The sequence below is a fragment of the Pecten maximus genome, chromosome 10 (assembly GCF_902652985.1).
Source record: "Pecten maximus chromosome 10, xPecMax1.1, whole genome shotgun sequence".
Lineage (NCBI taxonomy): Eukaryota > Metazoa > Mollusca > Bivalvia > Pectinida > Pectinidae > Pecten > Pecten maximus.
Genome location: NC_047024.1, coordinates 20,089,602 through 20,111,873, shown reverse-complemented (window position 1 = coordinate 20,111,873; position 22,272 = coordinate 20,089,602). Strand labels below are relative to the sequence as shown.

Here is a 22,272-nt window from a genome sequence, read left to right as displayed (position 1 = left end):
TGGCAGGAGTTCTGATGTTAGCCAGCCTTAATAAGATTTGTAAAGGCCGCAGATTCATTTCATCCCTGCAATCATGCTAGTACAATGTATCAAAATACATTCTAATTCAAAGATTTTAAACTTGTGGATTAAAATTTAACCATTTAGTCTTGATTTGATGACTTTAATGAAGAGAAAAACTTCCTAAGGCAATTTCCTTTAATCTGGTAGATCCAGGAAGCATTCATGTGAGTCTGATGGAGCTGGATGATATCGACAACGGTGTCATAGAAACCACAATTAACAACAAACAAAAATGGCCGACTGGTTTCCTCACTCAGTACACAAATCTCACCATTCGTACTTTCCGCCAGTCCAAAACTCAGATCTTCAACAAGTTCAAGGTCATCGAGGCTGTCACCATGACGATCCTAGTCTGCCTGATCTGGTTCCAGCTTCCCAGGACAGAGACCACGCTACGAGATCGGATGGGTGTGGTAGGTTAATATGAAAATCCTAAATATTGTGGAAAATAATGTACATAGAATAGGCTAGGTGTGATAGCATAAGTTGGTAGAACATTATATCCTTGTTACTCCAGGGTTATGTTCATGCACCTACGATATCTGCACCCCAGGAATATGTCATAACAAAATTGAAAACTCGGTCACGGCCATCTTGAAGATGAAATAAGAAGACTAGTTTGATCCCTTGATGCACATCAAACAAATCTTGAGGTCAATGTAGCATCAAATTTACTTTCTTTTAACTTGATTGTCGTTTCACTGTAGTCTTCAAAAGAATCACATCAGCTTAGCGATTGGTCAGGTGTTTTCTTACTGACACCAATCAAATAGCCGAACACGTGCCTTTGATTTTGCCATGACATATGCCAGGGATGGAGAGACTGAAAGTGAACATAATCCCAGGAGTATCGAGGATGAGAGAGCACCAATCAAAATCAAATAACATTGTACATTAGTTTTGTCTGCATATATATGATCAGGGTAATTAACATTTAAAAAGTGTGGATGATTATATGTTTGTATTTAATATATTTTTGCTATAAATTGAAACAATATTTTCAAATGGTGTCTTCCTTTTTTTTGCAGATATTTTTCATGTCCATGAACTATGGATTTACTCCACTGTTTGATACAGTCACATCCTGTGAGTACATTTAAAAACCTTTTTGTTTAGACACTTATAAATGTGTTACTTAATGCCATTAAGATACATTTTTATTAGATACCAAGTTTTTTTTGATACTCAAATCATGCCAACGTAGGGCATAAGTTACATATAGCATTGATGATTTTATGCATGACATGATGAAATTACAAAGGAATTACATTGATTTGTATGAATTAACGTTACTTGGGTACACTGGAGACTGCAGTCATGACACTAACTTTGCAATAGGATAATGTTTCTGTTATATCATGGAGTTATTCCCCTTTGACCAGCTTACATCATCATGAGTTTTTTAACCACAGGGACTTGGCATGAAGTCCATCCATGTATTATAGCATACTATAAAACATATATTTGGTGTCATATGCCCGTGATTCACCAGAAGAAGGAATATTGCAGTAGGAGAAGTGGGACTATGAATACAGTAGAAAAGAGGGGCTATGAATGCAATGGCAGAAGAGGGGCTATGAATACAGTAGGAAAGAGGGGGCTATGAATGCAATGGCAGAAGAGGGGCAGTGAATGCTGTAGGAAAGAGGGGCTATGAATGCAATGGCAGAAGAGGGGCTATGAATACAGTAGGAAAGAGGGGCTATGAATACAGTAGGAAAGAGGGGCTATGAATGAAATGGGACAAGATGGGCTATGAATGCAGTGGGAGCAGAGTGGCTAAGAATGCAGGTGGAGAAGAGGGGTTATTAATTGATGAAGTGGTACAAAAGGGTTGATGAATGCAATGGAGGTAAGAGAGGTTATTGATGTGGTCATTATTTCTCTGCCTCCTGTGACCTTGGCTGTCACAGAAACATTTACCTCCAAAATAACCAGATATTAATGTTTGATTGGGATTGATTCCACAAGTCTAAGGTGACAACCGATACGCTAGTATTTATGTAAGATCTTCTATAATTATAGAGTCTTTATGGATTATTCTCCATTTCAGTCCCATCTGAACGTATGGTGATTAACAAAGAACGTGCTTCGGGTTGGTACCGGGTATCAGCTTACTACTTAGCCAAGATGACCAGCGAACTCCCTCTAATCCTAGCACAGCCCCTCGTGTTCGGAACGATAGTCTACTGGTCCGTCGGACTAAACGGAGTGTCAGCATATTTTGCTACTCTAGGCACACTCTTCATTCATTCTATAGCAGGGCAGGTATGTGGGGGAAAATTTAAATATCATTAACATTCAAAAATATTCACATAAATATTAACATCTTAATCATTCTTTGATAAAGAGTCATGCATAAAATTGTGTTTTTGTTTTACCTCTTTGTGGAAAGAATAACAGACTTTGACTGTTGTTTCCAATTCCTATGGGTTTTTATGTTACAGAGTATAGGACTGTTCCTTGGTATAGCATGTATGGACATCAGAAGAGCAATGACTATTGCTACAGTGTGTATAATGACCACCATGTTATTAGGTAAGTCAGACATGAGAAGAGTTTGAACTTATTAGTTCCCTACCGGTGAAACCTGGGGACTATAAGTTTCCTCCTTGTCCGTCTGTATACCGTCCGCCGGTCTGTCTGTCCACTCAGTTTTCCGCATTTTTCTCAGCCATGCTTCAAGGTATGTTGGTGAAAGTTGGTATGTAACTTCAGTATGAGTTGCTACAGATCAAGTTCGAGTTTCAATGTTTCTCTCAGATAGGCCATCAATCTTGTTTCAATGACTTCCTAGGACCCATGAAGCCTACATTCATTGTATTTGACATTCATATCGATTATTATAGATAAATTAGGGTGAAAAAATACCAGCATTGTGGATTAGATCATACAACTTAAGCAGCATTCAAATGTTTTCAAACTTTAAAATTTTCTTTTTTACTTTTTCATAACAGTGATGCCCAGATTCACCATATTTAGGGTATAGCCAACAAAGGTGTAAATTGTATGAATAAAGGCCTTGATTGATAACATAGTTACAGGGATCAGTAAGTGTGAAAAAATGTTTCGTTGAAGGCCTGTGATAGCTTAGTTGGTTAGAGTGCTGGCTGCATAGTTCCTCAGGTGAAAATCTGTGGTGTGTTGTTTGATGCTCCCTACCCGTGTCAGTTTGTATTTCTCAGGAAGCTGAGAAATAGACCGGTCTGTGAAGTTTTGGTTTTGTCCTTCGGCAAGACACTTTACCTTAATGGCTCTGGATGCCATGTGACTGGCCTCTGTTTGTTGTTGAGTGAGGTAGTCACCAACTACCACAAGGAGACCCCACCTCAAAATGACCTTGGCTGTTCAGGGGGCGATAAAACCAGCAAGCATGTTTTGGCATGTTGTTTGAAGCTAACCCATGTCTGTTGTAGCCTAGTAAAAATTTGATTTTATGATTGGTAATCTACTAAATGCTTCAGACATTATAAAACATATATAATGTATAGCATATCAAGATTTTCAGGTTTTCTTTTATAAAACATGATGACAAAAACTGTGATTAATCTCAATAGCAAGTTTCTGGAGGTATTGTGGTTTAGTGGTAGGACACAGTGCTATCTGACCAATTCAAAGGGTCGCTAGTTCGAGTCCCAGCTGGGGCACTGTGTTGTATCCTAGAACAAGATACTTTACTCCGTTGTGTTACAGTCGACTCAGCTGTGAATGAGTATGTAGTAGGGCAGTGCAAGAAATGTTGTGTGTAAGCTGTTAGTGTGGAAATGGCAGCTCCGGCTGCAGGGAGTTGAGAAAGACATTGGCTGGTGGCCCAAGGCCCAATAACAACTGAAAATAATTTGTGAACCACTTTGAGACGGCTATGTTGCTGTGATATAGCGGTATATAAATAGAGGATATTGAATGGTTTCCCATTAAATATAACATATATTTCACGAGTATGACAGAATATCGATATTTTCACGAGTGCGAAGCACGAGTGAAAAATATCGAAATATTCTGTCATACAAGTGAAATATATGTTATATCTAGCGGGAAACCATTCAATTTTCTTTTTATTGTATTTCATAAACTTAAAAACAAAATTAAAAACATCAACAAATTATAGTGTCAAATAGTGCGGGAATCAGTAATGACATCATCTCTTTGTGACGTTACTCCACGTCAACTTGACGGCGCCATTTTGAAAGAACTAATCAACGCAATTTAAGCGTTTTCTACTGTTATAGGATATTCTGTGCATGGATAGCTAACGTTAAGTGAGTATTTTGTCCAAAACTAGTCTGAAAATTTCAGAAATACAGCAAAATAACCAATTTATCTATCTCCGCTTCGATTGGAAATATCGGCAAGTTTCAACGAGGTGCATACAAAGGTCCGTTGTCATTGGTCAAAAACGGAAAAATTATATTAATCTTATATTTTCACTGCAAAATCTTATATTTTCACTACCCATCGCTGCAGTGAAAATATAAATTTTATTAGCTTGATAAATTTCTATATTTCACTGGCAAAAATGCAGTAAAACTCATTATTATTTTTATTTTATTTAATTTTAGGTGGTTTTTACACTAGACATCTACCGTTTTGGCTTTCCTGGTTGAAATACATATCCTTTCTCTACTACACTTTCCATTGCCTGATGTCATTAGAATTCACGGATGCTCCACCAGTTTTGTAAGTATTTATATTCGATAGTGTCTCCTATCACACAACCAACCACATAGCAAAGAACATTTTAGTGGTAATATTTACATATATGCAAATTTGTTAAAATATTCAGCATAAACTTGGTCTGATATGGAACATTTGAGAACATATTCTTAAAGACTACTTCTCCTGAATGATTACACATATTCTGAACATTGTTAGCCCAAATTTAAAGCATGTCGAAACATGGAGATAAGAACCATTTATCATTGATACCATATATACATTTTCCAGGAGAGACAAATTTACTCTTGTAAGAAGGATTTGGGATTTGGTTTGGTTCTGCAATTTGGGACATATTTTATGGTTTAAAGCTTCCCAACAGTTTCTTTATTTCTACAACTACATGAAAACCAATTAAAAAATGATGATGTAGTTTTCATCATATCCTCGTGTTTAATTATAATTATACTCCCAACAACAAACCTAGAAGGTAAACTGGAAAATGTCTGTCCAAAGAAAATCTTATTACTCACTAAAGTTATTAGTCCTCTACCTGGGAAACCATAGGTTTTCTCTCCATCCATCTTGTACATATATGTATGTATGTATGTAATGCTAGAGTTTGTCAGTGCTCTAGTAGCTTATTCACAAAATGATATAAAGGACTGTATTATCTCTGACAAGTTCAAGTTTCCGGGTTTTTGGGTCAAGGACAAGGGAACCGATACTATTTTTAGTGGGGGCCAGTAGGGGACATGTATTGCTTTAGAAATACCTAATATGCTTGTAATTTTTTTTTTGTGAAACTTGAAATTGCTACACATGAATATTTTCATTGGAGTTATGTCCCTTTAACACTCTTTGTCCATAGTAGCCGTTGACTAATGATATCTACCAGGTAGTTTTAAATTGAGAAATGTTCTTGTTACAGCTGTGCCTCCAGCACCAACATATCGGAATCACAATTCTCCAGCTGCCTTCACCCCAATGCTACCACAATCCCGTCACAGGAGGTGCTGCAGTTTTTCGGAATTGACTGGCCATTTTGGAAATATCTGCTGCCTCTCTTTATATTCATCATCGCATTTAGAATAGCTGGCTATTTTGTGCTGCGATTTGTCCAACGACCCGATTGATTTAGTCCTGTGAGAATTTGATATTGTGAATGTTAGCTGTATGTTTGTCCTGTGACGTGTATAGATTTATTCAGATATATTGTGTTCTATGTGTATTGATTGGAGTTTTTAGAAAACATTTACTAAAAATGATATATATTTTATAAATGAAGAAACAAAGAAATATTATATTTTATCATGAACTTCATAATTCCCCTATCTTGTAATAAATAAATGCAGCTTTAATTTAACAGAGTGTAAAAAAAAACGGTTTGTATTTTTTATGTTACTTAATTGTAATTGTATTTTTGATTTTTGGTTAATTAGATATTTCATTATTGGAACACATGATTGTTGATGAAGAGCTGAGCAAAGCAAAGAATCGAAATATAATGGTTGTGCATTTCATTATTTTTTCCTCATCATCATGTCACACCCAGAAAGTCAAAAATGAGAACAAAAGTTAAACAGTTATCATATCCAATTGGAAGCTGACCTGTTATTCCAGCTAGGATGATATTCAAGATCTTGTGATGTTTTTATGTATATATTATGTTACTTGTCTTTATACAGTCAAACCTGTCTATAACGACCGCCCAAGGGGAGGCAGTAAAACGGTCACTATAGACAGGTTGCCTTTATAGACAGGTCAAAATTATCTCACCAACCAATTACCTTGAAACTGCCATAAATAACTTGTCATTGAACAGGGCATTCAGAAGACCAGTCAGAAGTCAAATAAATGCATGAACTTTATAAATCTGAAGGGTTTAATCTTTAATGATTTTGTGGATCTAAAGACAAAATATGTACTCTTATTCAAGGATGGAGGACCTATGTCTGACCTGTACCCAAACCCAACCAACACTTACAAAAAATAATTTCAACTCAATATTAGAAGTCGAAACTTGTTGACGATTTCTAGACCACAATAAAGCTTTGTGATAATCATTTTTAGATTTTGACAAGCTTTTAATTTCTTAATGTTAAACTCAGTATTAATAATATCTACAGCCAATATTTTAAATCCTGTAGTCTTAGCATCAATAGCCATAAACAAATTTCGGCTGTAGTCGATCAGTTTAGGAGATCAATTACAATAGAGTTAAGTCTGAAATATTGTTACATAAATGTTGTTTCTTTGTACATTGTTTACATTGTTAAAATTTGCACATGCCAGGTCAAAACCAGTTATTAAAACCAAAATTCTTTTCTTTATTCAATTTCCAAAGATCAGTCTGAAATAATGACGCATTTACAAGGTAAAAGATAATTTGAAGTTGTACAATATTGTTAAATTCAGTCTGTGATCAATTTCAGATAGGTACATGTATTTGAGAAACCGGTTAGAGCTAATTGGTGATATCAAAGTTTTCAGTAAATATTTTAATGAACTTTATGGTGATTATCTTATTTAACCTTTTAATATCATGCCACTTTACTAATAACCCTAAATAATGACTGTGCTTCATTCTCTTAATTTTGATAAATGATCGTAATGTCTGTTTGATGACCCTGATTTCGATACTGCCATCTTGTACCATTTCATGCATGTGTTATTATATAATAAATGTTGAAGGTCAATTAAAAGGACATATGAATAATTAATTGTAACCAGCGAGAAAAGTTTTTACTGGATATTCAGAACACAAGGTCCCTCTACACTGCAACTGAAGTTCTTATCATATATTACCAGTTTTAATCTGTTACCAATGGAAATTTCATTTTCATTCCATTTTGATTTTTTGTGATTCAAATTCTGTGAAATTTTTTTCTGTGTTTTCAGTATATAGTTGTTTTGTTTTCAAAAAAAATATTGTTTCCTTATCACTATATAATATACAATGTACAAATAAGCACTGTTAGATGTTTCTTGTAATTTGGGGAACATTATACAGTTCCCGTACAGTTACTGTATTTGCTACTTTACCTCGCAGTCTTCTTCCCAGATGAAGTTCTGGGTTAGAACTTTGGGTTCTTTGATGATAGGTCAGTAAATCTGTACACCAAGGTCAAACCTGTACACCAAGGTCAAGATCACAATGAGGTCAAAGGTACAATGAATTGTTCAGCAAACAACATTTTGATCACTGAATGTAATTCAGGGCTAGTTATTGGATTTATGCCTAATGGCTAAGTGTATATGTGTGTTGCCATATACCATTTTCATGTCTATATCCAATGCCAAGGCCACATTGTGGTTTAATGTCAAGTTGATATCTGGGCCATAGCTTCTTACTCGCTCAAAACAAATGGTTAAATAGACATCCCACAACTTGCCCTGGTAGCAAATAACCGAGTCCCAAAACAAATGGTTACTTACTAGTAATGAAAGTAGGTCACTGCAATTGGTATTTATGAATAAGATATGGCAAGGCTTCCTGGTCTGTATGGCAAAGGTCAAGGTACTGAGGTCAAAGGTCAAGGTACTGAGGTCAAAGGTCAAATTTGAGTTATTTTTGAGGGGTTATAACTTAAGACACAATAAAGGTCATTGACATTTGAAGGCATTTAAAGGATGGACAGGTTAACTTTTTATTACCACTTAAGGTCCAGACCAGTTCGTCCGTGTAAACCTGTGTAAAATGACAACCTGTTTTTTGGAGTTTGTCTGTGTAAACCTGTGTAAAATGACAACCTGTTTTTAGGGACCTCTGTTTGTGTGATTCTACAATGTGTTTCTATTTCTCTTAACTTACTTAGCATAATATCCTATGTGCAATAAACATGTCTGCACATTCCAGTTGCAATTACTTTATTGGGAGCATAGTATATCAGTTTTTCTTATAATATATATACTTTATATTTTGTTGTCACATTTCAAATTTTTCTAGAAGTATTTTAACATATTTTGAAAATGGCTCAGCACTCAGCATCTGTTATGTACAATGTACAAAAGGGTTTTAGCCAGTTATATTTTACACAGGGACTTGACCCAAATTCCTAACCACATGCTCAATCTGTTCAAAAATGTACTTGCATTTCTGTTCCTATTAGATTGGAGTAAATCAGAGTAACACTTTGTAGAAGAGCAGAATTACAAGTCTGCATTTAGAACTAATGGTTTGTGTGTAAATGACCTTACAGCAGGCTTTGATATACTGAAGCACAGGGGCTTGACTGATCTGGGGGATTGACCCTGAGGTGAGATGTTTCATTCTGACATGCAGAACTGTGATAATAAGTTATGTGGGGTACTACCCTGCAATTAAATATTCCATTCAGGGTCAAAGGAATTGTTTGGTCCCTGTGTGCAGAGGGTTAAAAAGTATGTGTCAAGTCCCTGTATACTGAGAGAGTTAGGTAATATTTGTCAAGTTCCTGTATACTGAAGGTTAGAGAGTATATGTCAAGTCCCTGTGTATTGAGGGGGTTAGGGGGTATGTGTCAAGTCCCTGTGTATCAAGGGTTAGAGAATATATGTGAAGTCCCTGTGTATTGAGAGGGTTAGGGAGTATATGTCAAGTCCCTATATACTGATCATGAGAGGTTAGAGAGTATGTGTCTAAGTCCCTTGTACTTAGAGTGTTAGGGAGTAATTGTGCCAAGTCCCTGTGGCCAGCATTAATCTCTCATACCATAGTATATAAGATTCAACTATAAAAAACTGATACTGAAATTGCATTCTACAAGATTAAGGTTACTCATGCATATAGATTTTTGAATTAATGGTAAAATATCTGAAACCTTGATCTCCTGAGTGGTAGCCTTAAAGCTTGTAATACAATCATCTTGCTGTTCAATATTAATCTGTTATATTATAAACTTGATCAAATTTAGTTTACTTGACTATGTTTTGGATCTTACACAAACAAAAAGTATATTTGTGCCTTTTTATGTTTGATTTTTTTTTGTAGAATTGCGGGTAGTTTTTTTTAATATCAGGTATTTCTAACAGTTATTTTGGAGAGTGAATTTGTGACTAATATCTAACTGGTCTTCCTTCGTCTTTGCAATAAAAATATTTTTGTAGGCAAAAAAATGTAAGGTTCATTAATTATAAATTCATGGAAAAAGAAAATTATATCAACTGTTTTAGTGTGGAAACAGGGATAATGATGTACAGATGTATGCTGTGACATTAGATGTATTGTAATTTAGATAGTCTGGTTCCAAGCCAAAGGGTCATTATCTTCTGACCAATGAAAATCATCCTCTTTACTAACAACTTCCTGTACCATATTTATCCTGTAATTAGCCCAGAGGACCAATATAAAAACTTTGACTTGGGTTGGGCTTATTACAGGACAATGAAATAACATTTAATAGAATTATTTTATGAGATGCAATAGACATGGGCTTATTTCTACATAATGATTTATGAATTTTATAAGCTACAAATTGTAAAACATTTGTATATGTGATAGTATAAACAGGGTCAAATTTTCTGTCCATTTGTATTACAAGTTTAAAGATATATAAAATTTCTGCAAATTTCTAAACTAAACTCTCATACATGAGGTCATTGCAGTTTTTATAGATGATTTTTTTTTTTGAGAATTTTTTTTTATGTGAAAAGCTGTATTGAAATGATTTTTTATTGTTATTATTGTTTAAATAATAAATCATCTTAAATGCATAATAATATACAATGGTGATTGTTGCTTTATTAACTATGTTTATGATTTCTGTTGAGATTCATCCTTCCCATATTTTTCTCCCATCATACATAGACTTGTCTACCATTTAACAATGTGTACCTGTTCAATATTTCTTTGTTACCCTTATAGGGTATGACAGGTAACACTTGTTGACAACAATGCAATGACGCCATGTCAACAATACAATGACGTCACGGCATGAATTGATGAGACATCAACATTATATACATATAGGAGGCCAAAAAGCATAAGAGAAACATAGTCCTTTATGCCATTTGGATTGAGACAAGGGGATCTCGACCCTCAGGGTAAGATTCTCAGCTGTGGGGGGAGAGAGGCCCAAAAGGAGTAAAGAGGAATTTCTTTGAAATCTCTCTTCAGCTGCAAGGGACAAAAGTATTTAATGAAATTTGGTCTGCATAACCCTTTGGCATAATGAACTGAAAATGGATTAACTCATTTACCCAGAGGAATAGGAGCTTAGACCAATAAAGGAATTCCATTGGCTATTAATGTTGAGTGCAATTCAACTTAATTTACTTTGAAACTTTTTTTGAACAAGAAAGCTAAATGCTAGTAAATGGGAAGTACCCGGTTATACTGACTTAACAAGAGGTAAATCTCAAAAAGGGAAAAGTATCTGTAATATGATATAAGTTTTCTGTCATAATCACTGAAATATCCAGGTGAGCAATGCCAGCCCCATGGGCCTCTTGTTTAACTTTCCAAATATTAGATTCCTATGAAATTCATAATAACAAGTGTAGTTAAAACAGATAGTAAATGTATTCTCAATTAACACTTATCACAGATCATACACAAATAAAAATACAATGTGTACATAAATGTACAGGTTTTCACACAAATGCAAAAAAAAATCAGGTTTTCACACAAATGCAAAAAAAAAATACAATCAATTTGTCGATAAACATGTTGCCAGCTTCAATTCCTTGGATAGTTGGCCATGGTAACACATGTACATTTGACAAAAGTGATGGGAGTTAATTCCTGATCTGGAGTAAAAACGTATGAAGTTACTTGCCAGACCACATGGATTTTCTTTGGATAGTCTGGGTTCCTCCTTCAGTAAGGCCCCTTAATTGTGTGGTACCATCCAGGCCACTGGCAAGAGTGAATGATATAATAAAAACTTGTTTTAAAAAAGTAATGTTTTTTTATTAACTCCTTTAAATCATAAAGTCTACAAATATTGTGTTAATTATCACAAATTCACAAGTACATGTACATAAGGTTTGCAATGAATATACATGTATACATCATTTTATCAAACTAATTTATTGCACAAAACCCAAAAAACATAATCAGATGTACATTCTTCTACAAGTCATGATAATAATTTGGGAGCCAGCACTCATGATCAGAAAGAGGGCAAAATGGATTACCCAGATTTGATATTATTGTCCATACAAGTCTAATGTTCAGACACGGACCTCATCTCTGATAGGGGGTAAAATGGAATACCCAGATTTGACATAAATTGTCCATACAAGTCTAATGTTCAGACACGGACCTCCCTCTGATAGGGGGTAAAATGGACTACCCAGATTTGATATAAAGTGTCCATACTAGCTCTAATGTTAAGAAACGGACCTCACTTCTTATATAGGTAAAATAGACTACCAAGTTGCTACACAGAGCTTTCTGTACTAGAATAAAGAAAACATCAATACCAAGGACATATAGCTTCAGAATATGTGGCATTAGTATATTCCATATATTCTACAGAAATATGGTTGTTCAAAATTTGAGTACCATCCAGGATTCCAAACAAAAATGAAAGTTGAATAAAATGCCAAAGGGAGCACATGAATATTTTTGTTGACACACAGAAACATCTGATCATAATTTAAATGTAAATTTGAAATGATGCATTTAGGACATGAAAATAACGTATAAAGGTGTGAATTCAGGTAACATTCATTTTTAAGTTTGGAATTGAACACTTGTTTTTGGGTAATATTAAGCTGTAGTAAAAGATTTCTTCATCAATTGATTAGATTTTTTATCCAATAATGCAAAAATGGAATTAATGCGTAATTAAGGTTTTTGTGATGGCACATTTGAAAATAAATCAACTGATCAATCTAAAAAAAGTCTTTTCACAGGAAAAGTAAAATTTGTTGCTACACTTGAAGTTTGAACTTTTCTGTTTGATCTGACCCCAGTACTACCAGCAGAAGTATTTGAAGTTCCAAACAAATCTGGCGAACCAGTATCGAGAGTTACTTCCCCTGGTGATATTTGGTTATCTCCCCTGGTTTTGTCACTTAACCCCACACATACAGGGCTGATGTCTTTCCTTTTACCATGATTTAATGTTCTTAGCGAATTATCTTCCTGTGATCTCAGGTTTTTAACAAAGTGTGCTGAAGTATTCGTAACATGCAGCTCATCAAAACTATCCAAAAACAAAGATGCAGAATTCTGAGCAAAAGAATTTTCACTATTTTGAGATAGACTTGCCAGTTCATTTTCATCAGCACCAAGATTTTCATTATACCCATCAAGTGGGGTAGACACAAATGTCTGACAATGCAAATGTTTCTTGGTCCATGTTGGAAATTTGAACTTTTTACCCTGTCTATTACAACTAGCACTTCCAAGGACAAAATCAGAGCTCACACTGTCGGACATGTGTACAGGGCTTGGAGTGAACAGGTCCTGTGTTCCGGGAATTTCATTTACAGCTTCATCACAAGCAAACACACTCTCTGTATCCTCAGGCACATGTACATCACACACTGGATTCAGGACATGACAAGAACTTTCTGATATTGTAGAACAAGAAAACAAATCCTGAGACTCCACTTTTTCTTGCTTCTTTAAACTAAACATTTTTGACAATTTGGGTTTTTTCGAGTCAATTTTAAAACATGGTGATGAGCGGGGTGATCCTACTTGTGATTTGAGACATGACTTTGGTATCACAGGAAGTCGAAGTCCCGGGTTTTGTCGGATTTTCATCTCGATGTCGATTAGTTGTATGGATTTCACACAACTGAGTCTCCTTGCAAATTGGACAGTTTTTACCTGTTCCTGTTCATCATCCTTTACTAAGCTACCTGTAATTATCCTAGCTGTTTCTGCTTGGGTTCTGTTTGGGGCGACTCGAACATCGTCGCACGTTAAAGACTGCGAGTAGGTATCATTACAAAGTGCAACACTACTGCTGTTACCCGAACAACCGAACAGATCAGTTGATGAATTAAAGGCGAATGACGATCCATTCGACGCACTGGACCACTCTTGGCTCGGACAATTTTCGCTGATGGGACGTCGGTGATCGTTACTAAGAGGTAAAGGGTACCCAGCAACATCTTGAAAATGCAGACTTTGAGTCGAATGTTCCCGACTCTGAATATCCTGTGTATGTCTATCTTGACTAGGATGACTGCAAGAATCTTTATGATCAATATCTTTACAATGTTTATAAGCGATGGAATCCTCTGAATTGTGATCAATATTGTCATTATTTGGGTCAATTAACCCAGGATCTGCATTAGCTCTGTTGCAAGACAAATCGGTAGCCTTATCTGGAAGAGGACGAAGCACTTTCCTTTTTAGAGTAAGAAGCACTTTGACATGATTTTGAGGAAGACTGCTGAGATTTATTTGTGGTAGAATCATCTTTATGTGTCGGATACTTAACAAGCAGGATTTCCTGGCTGGAATAGTCGACTAAGTCTTCATTTCTGGTATCTTCTCCGTCAAAGGAATCATCAAACATACTCTCTAGGTGTTCCATTGTTTCATCACCAGATGGCAGGACGTAATCACGATTTCCTTCAGTATCCTCTTTAAAGTTTGTAATCTTCACATAATCGGCTTCACCATTACAGTTCAAATTTCCACGATCGTTGCCTACAGAAACGCTTCCAATCTTGTCATTGTTGGTATCGTCGATTAGCTTGGTTTGAGTAACTTTATTGCCATTTTCAATATCGAAAACATTAAAAATTTCTTCTTTTTCCACTACTTTCTCTTTATCCCCTTCTTTATCAGGAAGAACATTCCAATTTTGTTCATCAGTCACTTCCCCAAATGTACTGTCCAGAAACGCATACAAACCCTCTGATTCAGGCATAGATTCAAGTCCTTCTTGTGGATTATTATCAGGTTTGAGGTTATTTAATGTTGAGTGATCTGTTACATGTTTCTCAGAATCTGATGAAGCAGCCTGTAATACTATCCCACTATTTTGAATTCCAGACTCAGTTTTATTGCCAGTATGATTTATTTCCCCGACAACAGAACCGATTGTTTCTGCAGTATGAAGTGCTTCATGAGAACCATACATCCTTGTGGTAGGTTGAGCTTTTTCATCCAAATCATGTATTCCTGAAGGGTCTAAGTTATCAAAAATATCAGACTTCTGAGTATCTTCATCAATTTCTTCATCAGAATAAAATGCTCTTCTTTTGATTTCTTTCTGACAATTCTGTGTACTTGTGTGAATTTCTCCCTCAGAGAGCTGTAAGCTTGAGTCAACATCTTCATCAAAATCATGCATCCCTTCATCAATTTCTTCATCAGAGCTGTGTGTACTTGTGTCAATCTTTTCATCAGAATGCTTTGTGCCTGTCTGAACAATTTCATCACAATTGTGAGTATCTATATCGGTGTCTTCATTAAAATCTAGCATTACACCAGCTTCAATACCTTCATTAGTATCGTGCATTTCAACTTTGCCATTATTTTCCTTTGAATCACTAGCCCTCTCATCAGTTTTATCTTCCTGATCACTAGTATCATGTTCTAAATTTAAAAATTCTGGATCGAAAAATTCCTCAAATGTTTCATCTGAGTCTTCCTCAAATGAATTTATCCTATTCACATTCTCAGCGACATGATTATCTCCCTTTGACTGTACAGAAGTTTGTAATTTTCCCAGAGAAATGCTTTCTGTCTCTCCAAATCCTTCTTGGTCTGTTAAATATGCCCACAAGTCCTCAGATTCTGGGAATACAATGTTGGGATTGTTATTCTCCATGATTTTACCTGGTATTGATTGAGGAATATTGTCTTTTCCCACTTTATCATTAACACTATCCATCAAGTCCTTTGATATCTTGGAATTCCTCACTGGAGCTACAACACTACAAGACATTGACTGTTGGCCTGGAAAGTTTCTTGTTCTGATCAAGCTGTGTTTCTTGTCATCGCTCATTTTTTTAATTCTGATAGTTTTACTGGAAGTGAACTTTTTGAATCTGTCTTTAATTTTGCCTCCTGTTGTGAAGTTTCCTTTGCAGAAACCACTCTGAGCCCTTGGCGGACAGCTAACATTATTTGAGGAGGATTTTGATGAAAGAATATGATTTCCTTGTGATAACGGATGAAGAATTTTGACTGATTTTCTATTCGGTCTGTCAAATTTCAACAAAGGTTGAGCGTTTGTTGAACAAATGCCATCAGCTAGTAAGAAGGAACTATTGTTAAAGGATTCAGAATATGGATCATTCTCTGTTTCTGCGCCTTTATCAAATTTATCATCTCCGAAGTTTTCTTTATTCCAAGAACATTGATTCGAAGATCCGTTCATCAGTGAAATATCTTCTGAGTTGTTACCTTCTAAATTGACCGAAATTTTTAACAAGGAGCTGTATCCGGAGCTATCAAGTCTGTTTGGTCGTGATTTCAGAAGTTCATGCGATTCCGATGATTCTTGTATTTTAAAAGGTGAGGATTTTGTAGATGACTTGTCCATACAAATATTGTCTGGTGCAACTTTAGGGCTTACACTTTCAAAAGAAGACAGTGGTTCAGTCCAGACTTGACCCAAAAAATTAGATTGATGAAAATTACCCTTTGAATCAAATGTGTTTGTACTTTGACGCTTTGACACATTTTCACGGGAAATATTATCAACAGAGTTTGACATATCACAACTAAGCAATGCAGTCTCCTGGCCAAATGAAGAGGTGCATACTGAGAGAAAACTTGGCGAGCATGTCAAATTACTATGACCTTCACCGGACGAGTAACCTTCACAGGATACCGCACTAGAGTCATTCTTTGTTTCGAGCTGTTTTACGGAGCAATTGTCTTGTTCCTTCTTGGTCAACTTTGTTTCTACATTTTGAGGCAGTGACTTTTCAGTAGAATGTGATGATTTTTTCTGTGAATCTAACAGCATAAGATTCAGAACAGTGGTCTGGGTTGTGGATGTTGACGATAGGATCTGGAAGGCAACAATATGAGAGAGATTTTCATGTGATGTCTGCTGTTTTGGTTCTAAAACGTCAACTATCTGGCGGAGAGTAACTGGTGCATTTGGACAGTGTCTGATGGTACTAGCTGTCCTCTTGAAGCCGAAGTAGTAGGAGTGACCAATGAAGGACCGCTCTACAGCTCGCTTCAACAATTGGTCAGAATGATCACATGATGACTCGAGTCCAAGGAGGTACCTGGGTAGACAAAATAAACATCTTACAACACAGTTATCATATATATGTATTTTCTTTCCACTATACCATTCAATAAATTTCAAAGATGATTTATTTTAAAATTTACGGATATTTTTTTTTTAATCTTATATGTCCTTATTTGGTACTTAAGTTTTGAATCTGTTGTCTCCAAGGTCAGATGAATTACAGACAAGCTGTTCACAATTTCGAACAGACTGGTAAGTCTTTTAAAGTTTTTTTTTCAACATCAGTAATCATCCTACTTCTTTCAATACTTACTAACATGCATACTTTAATAAACTCTAGGGAATTATTATTATCAATTTAAAAAAAAAAAATTTAAAAATAGAAAACAATATATGTAAAAACAATCATTATTTATAAAATCTTAGCAAAAATAGCTGCACCGTTGAAATATACAGATTAGTAACTCTGTCAAGTCTCTGATAGAATTTAGGGTTCTTTATAAGCAGTCTCTGTCTACATATTTTTGTAATAAAAATTCATTGTTGAGTCCATTCTTATAAAAGAATGTTTATAGATTTTTCAGCATTTTAAAAACCTTTTAAATTGGGTAGCGTTGGTTCCAAAGTACTGGTCTAACATGCTTCCAAACAGACAGACACTGGCAATAGTATCCCCATCTGTGATGGTCAAGGCTAGCCGGTACCTCCATTCCACCTGGTCACTCTGGCAGGACTGACCGCACTTGCAGCACAACCAACTGTCAAATGTACAGAAAATGAAGAAGTCTCATAAAAATTAATCCATATATCTTGTAAAGAAAATGCTTGAAATTCAAGAGCAGCTTTGATACTTGTATTTTATTTAATATTGGTATGTAAATGTTTATATATACATGTATATTATATATAACATAATAACACAATTGACGAAGGAAGACAACTTTATGACTCGCGCCCTGACCGGGCCTCGAACTCACGATCTACGGCACCCAATAGCCTAGCCAGAAATATTCGCAGCTTATATATACTACTGTGCCACATCGGCGTTCTTAAAAAAGAACGTTTCAATGGCGCAGTGATAGTCGACACAATGTTCTGACATAATCATTGTGGAAGTCGTCTATTAGATGATGTGAATACCTGGATCGCAATGTATTTACATACATGGATGCAAATTGTACACATATTACAAATTTTCATAGAGTACAACTACGACAGGAAATTTAAATCTTTATCTTTGGATCATTAACACATTATATTATCTATGTAGATATATATCTAATTAAGATTAGAATGTTCATTATCCACTCTGTAAACTCTGTAGGAACATTCATACAGATTTCATGGAGTGGAGTGGCTAACGAACATCTATTTTTAATTAGATTGTGAAGATATATGTCCCAGTTGATTAGGAAATATTCAAGAAGTTGTTCCAAGTATCATCATTTCCGTGACAGAGAATGACTTGATGGAAAAAATCTAACAACACAGGGTTTTGAGAGATGCAGGTTGATGAAAATCACGAAAAAGGTTTATAAGCAACATCTCATTGGGAAATACAGCAGCTAGCTACATTCTGAGGAAAGCGTAATACAGACATGATCCAAGCAGGCATTAATATCTATCATCAGAATCTGTAACAATGAACATAATAACGTTCAGTAATATTTAGTCTAGAGCCTTTGTTGTCACTTTCAGAGTTGTTTGATTTCTGATTGAGAAAAATTAGATCAAATTTGGGGAAAATACAGCCAGGGCTAATTTTCAATTGAATGGCATGGGGCCCCAATACCAGCTAGTACGCCTGGCAAAATCTCTGAATAATAATATTATATACTGGATATATCTACTATAGAGTGTATATACCTACCGGTCTTGATTCTGATCCTTCAGAAGTTTGGAATAGCAGCTGATACAACAAGGGTAGATAACTTGTGTGTCAGGGAAACCAGTCACAGTGGCCAATACTAAGTGTCGACTCACTGGCATTGAATCACTACAATCAAAGAAAAGGGTTAAATGTAATGAAAAGTTTTTGAAGTACAGATAATGTAAAGATGTTGTCTTGTATTTCTGCATAATGCTATTATAATATTTGCAGTAACATGTTATAAGAATTAACATTTTGTCAGAAAAATTGTTCTCTAGACAAGTAATCATGCATCTAATATATATATAACAGGCTTAATAACTTCAAAAACATTTCGTACTGTAAGGCATATATCATAAATGGCCCCACTCCCATCCAAATGTGGTAGTTTTCTAGAAAAAAACGTATACAGTATAGATGAAGTAAATATGACGTCACTGTCATTTTGGGAACCTATTTTTGTTGTATGGCTACATGCTTTGTCACATGGTCATGATGCATTGGTGTATCCAAAAACATCCCGAAGGTATGCAGATCTTGATCATGATCAGCTACACATAGTAGCTACCTCAGTGAACAGGAGCAGGGTCTTATACACTATTTAGAATACTGGCATACAGGGTATTTTCATATATCTATTATTATCTGTAGAAGATCAAACTTTGGTATCTTTAATTTTTCTTACAAATTTAAAGTATTTGAAATTTTTAACTGTAAAGCTAGCAGCAGCCTATACTAATGCAGACTGGACTGGTCTGGATTATAGCCTGGTGTACTCCAATAATATTAGAGGTTTACACGACAGGAAACTTTTGACAGGCTGTCATGTCGCAATATCAACCAATGTAATCAGGTGGAATAAGACCTCATATACGTATAGGAGTAAGCCTGGTGATGATTTAGCTTTGATAGCGTAACCTAATATTAAATTATTGTCTGTCATTTTTGTTGCAAATGCCAGTGTCGGTCAGAACATATGTCTAGTCTTATATTGAAAAATATAGCCAGAAATATCACTCTTTATATGAGTTTTTCTGCCTATTCTTAATATACGCTAGACAAGACATGCCCCTATGGTCGGAACACAAGGGCTGGCCGCGCTTTTTTTCACTGGTTTGGGATGGGGCCTTTGTGTCTCATTTTGGGAAGAAAATTGATGAATTGGTAAAGATTTTTTCATGAGTAAACTGGAAATCTTGGGAATTTGGCTTAAACATGAAATAACTTCCAATTGACATCCCCAAAAAGTCATTGAGCATGTCTAGTCTTTAAAGATAGTCAGAAATACATTTTTTAATACAAGACTAGACATACCCCCTTTGGTCGGGACGAAGGAGACAGTGTCAGTGAAACAGATATGTTCATACCCTGCCTACACTGCTCTCCATATGTCAGAAATTGTCCGGCTGTAGTCCAGCGCGATAACGTAGCTCTGGACCACAGGGACACGTTACAATAGTAATGTATGTATAAAATATATGGGGGTCGATATAAACATGTTATGTTTATATCGACCCCCCATATATTTTATACATACATTACTATTGTAACGTGTCCCTGTGTCTGGACGGACAATTTCTGACAGATGGTCATCGTCAGAGTATGCAGGGTATGGATACTGTATTCATTCTACGTTATCGCAGCTACTGTACTGCTATAGGCAGCTACTGTACTGCTATAGACATTATTTTCATTTCATTTATATTCTCACCTCGTCCTGTTTAAGAAATGCCGTGAGATATATGTTAATATACCGTTGTTTCTCGGTGAACTTTGTGTAGTCTACCAATAACAGCTGAGTGAGGTCTACAACTGGATGTGACCGAGGTGTGTTTGGACTGTTTACAAAATCAAATCCACCGCTCCCGGAAATACAAGCGTCTGCGCGGTAAACTCAGACTAATTCATTTGAGTGTTTGCATGGAAGGAACATTGAGAGAACTTTCTTTTCTTTTTTTTGACAAGTTTTGGGTCTGCTCGTTTATGCGGACAAGCCGGTTTGGCTGTTTTTAAACGTAACATTTCAGGCAGATAACTTGACGGGCCTGTTAATGCAGGCATTGCAAGCTTTGGTCATTATTCGCCTGAAAAAAATCACCAGATCCGTCCTTATTTCATAAATCTGGTTGAACCGGTCCACCGGGTGGACCGCGATAAACGAAAACGGCCTGTGTTCTCAAGTTGTTCTCAAATATTTTATTCTTTGTTTGTACGTCTGTGTATTAATATTATTTTATTTGTTGAAATAGAAGCTATTTCGAAATTACATTATGAATTCTTGAAGAGGAACCTGTAAAACCTGTACTGTAGTATGAAAGGCCGTTTATGTCAAAAACGAGATAAATTTACGCGTTAAACCAGAGACCTATATTACTAGTATATAGGTCTCTGGTTAAACATAAACTTTGACGCATAAAACCAGAGACCTATATACTAGTAATATAGGTCTCTGATAAAACTATACTGTAGTTTAAACGCGTTAAATGTTGACTGCAATGAGCATTTCACACGTTAAATGTAATTAATGCAACAAAGTTTATGTTTATTGCGTTAAAATGCTAAAGCGTTGAATTTATCTCCTTTTTGACATGAACGGCCTTAATTCCATATACAATCGAGACAAAAATTAAAGCTAGCCTTACATAGCACTTAATTTTTGGTCCATAGTCTTAAAGACCATCTATTGTAGTGTGCATATGTGTATTGTGTGAGTGCTTAGAAAAGATATACGCTGTTGAAACTTCAAATGGTTCATACGAATTTGGTTGAAATGCAATGAGCTGCACAAGAGTAGTAGGCTTTTGCATATATTGCGTACTGCCCATTATATTCCTTCATTCAACAAAAGGTTCTAAAGTCGTGAGGAAAAGTGTATGCTTCCGAAGCAAATTTGGTTGAGCAAATTTTAATACCATTATATGTTTGGAATATCTGGGTTATAATCTTTTGATATGACCAGACACTCTTCACTGTTCAACCTAGCCCGAGTTTCCTCTGGCCCTGACACCATCTTTGTAGTGTAGACTCGGGCTGTGATCAACCTTGACAGCATTAGTGTATTCATCACGCTCCTGATTTTATAGATGATATAGATGATGATCTTGATGACCAGGATGTAAATAAATTTGAAGAAATACATGTACCAAAGACAAGATTTTCTCAAGATCAAGTACGAAATAATTATGGCGGGCGTTTATTAGACATGTGTAAACACTGTAATATCTTTATTTTAAATGGTAGAATGGGCGAAGACCGAGATGTCGGTAAACTTACATGTAAGAATGCAAGTGTTGTAGATTATTGTATAGGGAATTTTGAACTGTTTAAATTAGTAGATGATTTTTCTATTAATGAATTTTCTTTTCTTTTGTCAGATGTACACTGTCCAATGCACCTAAATCTACTTAAAACATGTAATATTACAAACGATTGTGATAATGAGATTTCCGAAGAGGATTGTTTTATTCCCAAACCAAAAAAATGGAATGATATTGAAAAGGATAAGTTTGTACAGTCAGTATCTGAAAGATACTCGTATATAGAGAATATTGTAAATAACATGTGCAATAATGAAAT

General features: G+C 35.5%; 2 protein-coding genes across 6 annotated transcripts in view; one reads left to right on the top strand and one right to left on the bottom strand.

The window, feature by feature from the left end:
- Nucleotides 1–8,250, top strand: part of LOC117335555 (ABC transporter G family member 21-like) — a 39,710-nt gene extending 31,460 nt beyond the window's left edge. For all 5 annotated transcript variants that reach the window (XM_033895631.1, XM_033895626.1, XM_033895627.1 and 2 more), the window contains 6 exons: nucleotides 211–476; nucleotides 1,092–1,149; nucleotides 2,117–2,331; nucleotides 2,511–2,601; nucleotides 4,623–4,740; nucleotides 5,648–8,250. In XM_033895631.1, coding sequence (XP_033751522.1) covers nucleotides 211–476; nucleotides 1,092–1,149; nucleotides 2,117–2,331; nucleotides 2,511–2,601; nucleotides 4,623–4,740; nucleotides 5,648–5,852 — 953 coding nt within the window. In that variant the 3' untranslated portion in view covers nucleotides 5,853–8,250. The remainder of the gene's footprint in view (nucleotides 1–210; nucleotides 477–1,091; nucleotides 1,150–2,116; nucleotides 2,332–2,510; nucleotides 2,602–4,622; nucleotides 4,741–5,647) is intronic.
- A 3,336-nt stretch (nucleotides 8,251–11,586) lies between these two features.
- On the bottom strand, nucleotides 11,587–20,546 carry LOC117335554 (probable serine/threonine-protein kinase DDB_G0282963). Its single transcript, XM_033895625.1, has 4 exons — nucleotides 20,408–20,546; nucleotides 18,697–18,822; nucleotides 17,423–17,584; nucleotides 11,587–16,860 (listed from the first exon to the last, which is right to left on the bottom strand). Exons 2-4 carry the CDS (start codon nucleotides 18,813–18,815, stop codon nucleotides 13,983–13,985), a joined length of 3,159 nt encoding a protein of 1,052 aa, XP_033751516.1. The 5' UTR covers nucleotides 18,816–18,822; nucleotides 20,408–20,546; the 3' UTR covers nucleotides 11,587–13,982.
- Between the last annotated feature and the right edge of the window lie 1,726 nt (nucleotides 20,547–22,272).

Coding starts and splice junctions, on each gene's coding strand:
- LOC117335554 (XM_033895625.1), bottom strand. CDS start 18,815: ATGCCAGTGAGTCGACACTTAGTATTGGCCACTGTGACTGGTTTCCCT. Junction 17,585..18,696: donor AAGGATCAGAATCAAGACCG/GTAGGTATATAC, acceptor TACATTTGACAG/TTGGTTGTGCTGCAAGTGCG. Junction 16,861..17,422: donor AACGCTACCCAATTTAAAAG/GTTTTTAAAATG, acceptor TTGTCTACCCAG/GTACCTCCTTGGACTCGAGT.